This window comes from Parasteatoda tepidariorum, chromosome 6 (genome assembly GCF_982258835.1).
Source record: "Parasteatoda tepidariorum strain Cologne lab strain chromosome 6, Ptep-v5.0, whole genome shotgun sequence".
Taxonomy (NCBI): domain Eukaryota; kingdom Metazoa; phylum Arthropoda; class Arachnida; order Araneae; family Theridiidae; genus Parasteatoda; species Parasteatoda tepidariorum.
Window position 1 is genome coordinate 4,413,594 of NC_141760.1, and position 7,759 is coordinate 4,421,352.

General features: G+C 35.6%; 1 protein-coding gene across 1 annotated transcript; it reads left to right on the forward strand.

The window, feature by feature from the left end:
• The first annotated feature begins 1,336 nt into the window (after positions 1–1,336).
• LOC147807515 (uncharacterized) lies at positions 1,337–6,640 on the forward strand. Its single transcript, XM_087166559.1, has one exon. It carries the CDS (start codon positions 1,337–1,339, stop codon positions 6,638–6,640), a length of 5,304 nt encoding a protein of 1,767 aa, XP_087022685.1.
• The last annotated feature ends 1,119 nt before the right edge of the window (positions 6,641–7,759 follow it).

Below are 7,759 nucleotides of genomic sequence, written 5' to 3' on the forward strand. Positions count from 1 at the left end.
AAGCCTATGGTAATCTATGGCTACCATAGAAATTTGTATGGCAATATGCCATACGCCTATGGTTACCATAGAGATTTGTATGGCACAACCCCATAAGCCTACGGCTACCATAGAAATTTATATGGCAAGATACCATACGCCTATGGTTACCATAGAGATTTGTATGGCAAAACCCCAAAAGCCTATGGCTACCATAAAGATTTGTATGACAGTATACCATAGACCAATGGTAACCATAAGGATTTGTATGGCACGTCACCATTGGCCTATGGCAACCACAGAAATTAGTATGGCAGTATACCATAGGCCAATGGTAACCTTAAAGATTTGTATGGCAGTATACCATAGAGAAAAGCTGATCTAGATCTCCACCAACGAAACAACAACTTCTATGGAGTCCTCAAAAACATCTTCTAAAAGAAAGAAATATCCATTATTTCACCCCGAAGTTAATTAAATTCAACATGTAATCCCGCAACGCATTCCTGGTGAGTCTTTTCCGGCTTCCGGGTGGCCAATTTTCCTATTTTTGAGTATTTGAAATCCGATGTTGCATTCTTTTAGGCTTAGAGTATCAGACCGCCATGTTAACGTGTCATCCACTTCAAGTGGAATCTTTCGCTAAATTTGGCGACTTATTTTAATATTTTTTCAATCTCATTCTTGGTCAAAAACATTTTATTGCAAACACCTATGCGATTATTTTTCTGAATTTATTAAGTTTTTAATTTCCGGCAGTCTGGTACTTTTATTATCTGAATCTTTTTAAAATATGGTATACGTTTGGTATAGGTTTTCGCTATGTTAAATTTTGCCATTTGTTGACTTTGTACACTTTAATTAATATCTTGCTGTTTATATTTTTATCTAAATTTTTTATATTTCTTTCCCCCAACTGTTTCTGATTAAACGACATCTTTCTTTTTATTTTATCCCCTCCCTCTGATTTTATATAAATTTTTAAAGTCACATTTTTTCCATTATTAATGGTGTGGAAAATAGAGTGATAGTTTTTGTAAATATATGTCTGACGTCACAAAGTTATTTTATATGTTCTTTAAGCTGTAATTATTGTATATTTGTAAAAAGAGAAAATGGCAACGATGTTTGTATTCGAATGTTGATTAAATGAAAATGGTGAAAGTTAATGCATCGTGTCAAGTTATTTTCGACTAGAATTATTGTAATCTTGTAAAGTATAGAAATTAAATGGAGTCAGATAATAAATAAGCTGAGTACGACTGAATGAAACAATATTCAGGGAGATACTACCGACATTAGTGGTGACCGACGGACGTGATTCTACAAAAGGTATTGTGCCATTAAGTTTTAAATTATGGAACTCTTGATTAAGAAACGCTCGCCAATTAGAGGCAATTTTACCAAAACTTACAATGCATTAACTAAATTGTTGGCGGAAGAAAATCCTAAGGAGGAAAATATTAAAGTAAATTACGCTAACTTAGAAAGAATTTATCAGTCTTTGACGATATTGGACAATGAAATCTGCGACATGTTAATAGATACTTCCGAGCAGCAAAAATACGATGATGAATATAATGCTATCGAAGAATATAATGAAAAAATGGTTTCTGCAAAAGTAAATTTCGAGCTTTTTTTGGCGAAAAACGCAAGTTTAGATAGAGGAAGTTTAGATGGTTATTCGTTGTCAACGAAAAGGAAATTGAAATTGCCAAAAATAGAATTAGTGAAATTTAGTTCAGAGTTAAAAGATTGGCTTTCCTTTTGGAGCCAGTTTAAAAGAATACACGAGGATAATGAATTAGAAAATGAGGATAAATTTCAATACTTAATTCAATGCATCAGCAAAGGAACAAGAGCTAGAGAAATAATCGATAGTTTTCCGCCCACTAGTGAGAATTATAAAAAGGCGATTGAAAGTTTAAAATCTCGATTTGGGCGAGATGAGTTGTTAATTGAATTTTATGTGAGACAACTTCTTCAACTGGTTGTTCAAAATGCAAAAGGAGCCAAAAATAAAATTAACACCAGTAGTTTGTATGATAAGTTAGAATCATATCTAAGAGCGCTGGAATCAATTGGCTTAACCTCCGACAAATACGCCGCCATGCTTTTTCCACTTGTAGAATCATGCATTCCGGAGGATGTTTTTAGGGTATGGCTAAGAAACCCAGGCGCCATTACAGATGATTCATCAAATAATGTTTACAGCACAAAGTTAAAAAGTTTATTGGCATTTCTCAAAACCGAAGTAGAAGGAGATGAACGAATTCGTTTGGCGCAATCCAGTTTTGAAAATGATCGAAATCGTTTGGAAAAATCCAGTTTTGAAAATGAACGCCGCCAACGAAAAGAGAAATCGCCACAATTTACTACTGCTAATGATTTGTTCTCGGGAACACTTGAAAAGAAGAAAATAAATCATCCTTGTGTATTTTGTGACAAAGTGCACGACAGTAAGGAATGCTTTCACGCTCAAGCACTGAATTGGGAACAAAAGCAAGAAATTTTACGTAATAAGAAGTGTTGCTTTCTATGTTTGAAAATCGGACACAGATCAAAATTCTGCAAAACTCGGGTAAAATGTGTTTTGTGTAGCAAAAGGCATTTGGTGTTAATGTGTCCAGAATTGCCAGCTAACAAACTAACTGAAAAGAAATCCGACTTGACCTCGCCAAAAGTCAGTTTGACAAGCCATTGCAGTACAGAGGACGTGTTACTTCAAACATTAATTGTGAAGTTGAAATCAAGAGGTAAAACACGCCAAGTTCGAGTTCTAATTGATAGTGGATCGCAAAGGTCATACATACTTGAACGTACTGCTGAAACCTTTGGCTTGGATCCAATAGAGAAGAAAAGTTTCATACATGCATTGTTTGGCGGATTTAATACTCAGGAAAAGCATCATAAGCTATTTAAAGTAAATCTTGAAGCTCTCAGTGGGAATTTTTCATGTGACATAGAAGTTTTGGATCATCCAAAAATTTGCAGTAAGATCCCTAGACTTAAACAGGGTTCCTGGAATAAGGAATTGCAAGAAAGCAAGATATGGATAACAGATTATGGAGAAAACTGCCCTGATATAGAAATTTTAATAGGAGCTGATTTTTGCGGCCAACTTTTTACCGGGCGCATACATAAACTTAAATGCGGCCTAATAGCGTGTGAAACTTATTTGGGTTGGATAGTCATGGGTAAAGTGCCTGGAGAGAGATTTGACCATACCTCAACCAACCTGATAACTTCATTGTTTGTAACAAACGCATCAATAGCCAATCTCTGGGAAATTGATATCCTTGGTATAAAAGATCCTATTGAAACCAAATCTAGAAAAGAAATGGAGGCAGCAGCTGTCGATCATTTTAGGAAAACTTTTTCAATAAACGAAGATGGCCGTTATGAGGTCCATTTACCTTGGAAAGAAGCCAATTGTGAGTTGATTGACAACAGGGACATTGCAGAGAAAAGACTTATTTCGACATCTCTGAAGCTCATACGGGAAGAAAAGTATAATGATTACAATGCAGTTTTCAAAGATTGGGAAGAATCAGGGATAATAGAAGTAGTACCCGAAGAAGAACATCAACGTCCCTCTATTTACTTGCCTCATAGAGCCGTTATAAAGGAGAATTCCACAACCAAAATAAGGCCTGTATTTGATGCTTCTTGTCATGTAAAAGGGCACCTGTCACTGAATGACTGTTTGGAGAAAGGCCCCAATCTTCTAGAAGAAATTCCACCTATATTAATGAGATTCCGCAAGGATAAGATTGGCGTAGTTTCCGACATCAAAAAGGCATTTCTCCAGATATCTGTTTCGAAGGAAGATTGTGATTCTCTCCGTTTTTTGTGGTGGGAGGACTTTGAAAAAAGACAAACGAAGGTGTTCCGACATCGGCGTGTCGTATTTGGACTTACATGCAGCCCATTCCTATTAGCTGTTGTATTGAATAACTTGATAGAAAACGCCCCAATAGAGATGCAGGAAACAGCAGGCATCTTAAGAAGATCCTTTTATGTAGACAATTGTGTTACCTCTTTGCCAACTGAAGAAAGAATGACAACATTCATTCATCAATCGAGAAATTTATTGGAAAGAGGCCGTTTTGATCTCAGAGGTTGGGAACATTCCAATTTCTACGAAATAAAAAATTCTGAGAAACCCATATCTGTTTTGGGATTACAATGGGATAAAACCGAAGATACTCTTTTTTGTGATATACCATCAGTTGAAGAATCGAAGAAAAATGTGACCAAAAGAAATATTCTTTCAACTGTGAATAAAATATTCGATCCTCTAGGACTTTTATGCCCGGTGACAGTCATTCCCAAGCTTATTGTGCAACAAACTTGGAATCTCAAGATTGGTTGGGACGCAGAACTTCCAGAAGAAATCCAAAATAAATTTGAAGTCTGGATTAAAGATTTAGAGTTACTATCCAGCGTTAAAATTCCCCGATGTCTCGATATATGCCAGCCCAGCTCGCAAATAAGCCTTCATGTCTTTGTGGATGCAAGCAAACTTGCATACAGTGCTGTTGTATTCCTTAGGAGAGTTGAAGGCAAAACTATAAGGGTTGATTTTATTCAAGCGAAAAGTAGAGTCTCTCCTTTACACAAGATGTCAATTCCCAGACTTGAGCTACTTGCACGCTGTATTGGAGCACGACTCACCCATTCCGTAATGAAGGCAATGGATTTGTTTGGTGTGCCCATTACCTATTGGACGGATTCCTCAACCGCTCTCAGTTGGATAATAAGGAATGAGAACTGGGGAGTGTTTGTTAATAACCGAGTAAGAGAAATCAGAACGCTTTCGAATAAAGATTCATGGAAACATATTTCCGGAGAGCACAATCCCGCCGATTTACCTTCAAGGGGTTGTTCAATTAGAGCCTATTTAAGATCCAAATGGTGGGAGGGGCCGTTATGGTTGAGACAAGACGAAGAAGATTGGCCAAAATCAGAAGTACAAATAGATGAAGAGGAAGTTTCAAAAGAAAAAAGGAAAGGTCTTGATTTATCATCTACCCTTCTTGTTACTGAGGAAGAGAGAAAATGGTACAACAGAAGGTTTTCGAAGTATTCTCAAATACTTAGAATGATTGCCTGGATTCTCCGTTTTTCAAATAACTCACTTAAAAGAAATAAGAAAATTACAGGTGAGCTATTAATTACTGAATTGGAAATTGCAGAAAAGAAACTTGTAAAATTTATTCAACAAGACCATTTTAAGCAAAGTGAATGTCATAAACAGCTAAAATCGCTTTGTACCTTTCATGATGAAGAAGGACTTCTTAGACTCAAGACCAAGATCATAAGACGTAAAGATGAAGAAAAATTTTTGTGCCCAATCATTCTCCCATCTAATAATGATGTGGTTAACAAACTCATTCATGAACGTCATTTACAACTCTCACATGCTGGAACTCAGGTTGTATTGACGAAGATTAGGCAACAATTCTGGATTTTAAGAGGCAGAAAAACTGTGCAACGTGTAATAGCGAAATGTGTCCGGTGCAGGAGGCATGCTGCAAAAGGAGTTGAATCCATTCCTACATCACTACCAGAAGATAGAACCAGGGATACTTTAGTCTTTGAGGTAATTGGATTAGATCTGGCAGGACCGTTATACATGAAGACTGGAGAAAAATTGTGGATTCTACTATTCACCTGCGCAGTGTATCGTGCTATTCACCTGGAGCTACTAAAAAGTGTGTCCACAAACTGTTTTCTTTTAGGCTTAAGAAGGTTCATAGCTCGCCGTGGTCGGCCTAAAATAATATATAGCGACAACGGAAGCAATTTTCTTGGAGCCTCGAATCTTATGAAAAGTCTAAATTGGGATCAGATAATTCGTGACACTTCAATCTACAGAATACAATGGAAATTTAATCCCCCAGCTGCACCATGGTGGGGCGGTTGGTGGGAGAGAATTGTGCAAATGGTGAAAAGTCTATTAAAAAAGGTGTTAGGAAAGGCTTGTCTTGTTTACGAAGAAATTCTAACCATTCTGTGTGATGTAGAAGCTGTAATTAATGCAAGACCCCTCACGTATGTCTCAGATGATCCAAGAGATTTGGTTCCCCTATCTCCATCACTGTTCATTCAGGATATTCCAACTGTTGGTGTCCCAGATTTGGATCATTTGGATGACGTTAATATTTCAAAAAGGTTGAGATACCAGCAAAGGCTACGTAAAGAATTTCGAAAACGATTCCGAGATGAATATCTTAGTCTTTTAGTGCAGTCACCTGTTAAGAAAAGGTATCTAATCAAAGAGTTAAAGATAGGTGATATTGTGTTAATTAAGTGCGATAATAAGAAGAGAATGGATTGGCCTCTTGGACGAATTATTGAAGTTTTTCCTGGACAAGACAATTTCATTCGTGTGGTTAAAGTTAAAACTGCGAATGGAGAATTGACACGACCTGTTAAAAATATATACCCCTTAGAGATTTCATGTAATAATGAACTGTGCGAGAAAGTAGACATTACCAAAACTGAGGCTGTGGCACCTGAAGTTGTTGTCAATCAAGACTCTGATACAACTCAGACTGTTGCTCCAAGAATTGTGGTTGCTCCAGACTCTGATTCCAAGAATGATCAAACTAGGTGCGGAAGAAGAATTAGACTTCCAAAACGTTATGATAACTAATTCAACTTCTCATTATTATTTGTAAACTGTTCTATCTTAATTTATATGAATGTTGAATTATATGTGTGTTGATTATATGCGTGCGTGTGTGATTGAGTTGAATGTTTTAAAATTAGTTTAACATTAACTGTTTTGATAAATTAGCATTTATGAAAAGGTGGGAGTGTGGAAAATAGAGTGATAGTTTTTGTAAATATATGTCTGACGTCACAAAGTTATTTTATATGTTCTTTAAGCTGTAATTATTGTATATTTGTAAAAAGAGAAAATGGCAACGATGTTTGTATTCGAATGTTGATTAAATGAAAATGGTGAAAGTTAATGCATCGTGTCAAGTTATTTTCGACTAGAATTATTGTAATCTTGTAAAGTATAGAAATTAAATGGAGTCAGATAATAAATAAGCTGAGTACGACTGAATGAAACAATATTCAGGGAGATACTACCGACAAATGGTGTTCTATTCCCCATAGCAATTTGTAAACTATCTTCATGATGAAAAACGCGGTTAAGTAATTATGATCAAGCCAGATCATCATTTCTTTAATAATTAAAAATTTTTAATTCTTTTAACTTGTTCGGTGATAATTTCATTTTATTGCTGTCATATATCAATATCAAAGTCAGTGTTTACATTCTCATTAGTTTTTGATTTTAATTCCACTTAGGTTCTTGCAATGCTTTTTTACGTTATCTTACATACGTTAGGGCTTTATATTTTTATTTTGTGTTTAATTTTTGCTTGCCATTAAATTGCTTTTTTCATGTCTCTGTGTTTTACTATCTTACAACTAATATTTCTTAACTATCCACATATATTTGTACAATGTTCTGTTACATATTTATACATAGCTTAGGGTCATCACTTAACTAGATTTGTTGGATTACTGGTTGACAATTATTTTGCTTCAATATTATCAACGGGACAGTCCCTGGCCATATCATCTGCTGCTGTTACCAAAAATGCTTTTAACAATTTAATCGTTCCTTAAGCTTACAACTTTTCGTCATAGCGATGCCCTATACCCAATTAATTTTCATTTACTATCCCTGACCAAGTGTAAATAGCAATTATTAATTTTACCAATTTTAATCATGTCTTAAACATGTTTTGTATTT

Coding starts and splice junctions, on each gene's coding strand:
- LOC147807515 (XM_087166559.1), top strand. CDS start 1,337: ATGGAACTCTTGATTAAGAAACGCTCGCCAATTAGAGGCAATTTTACC.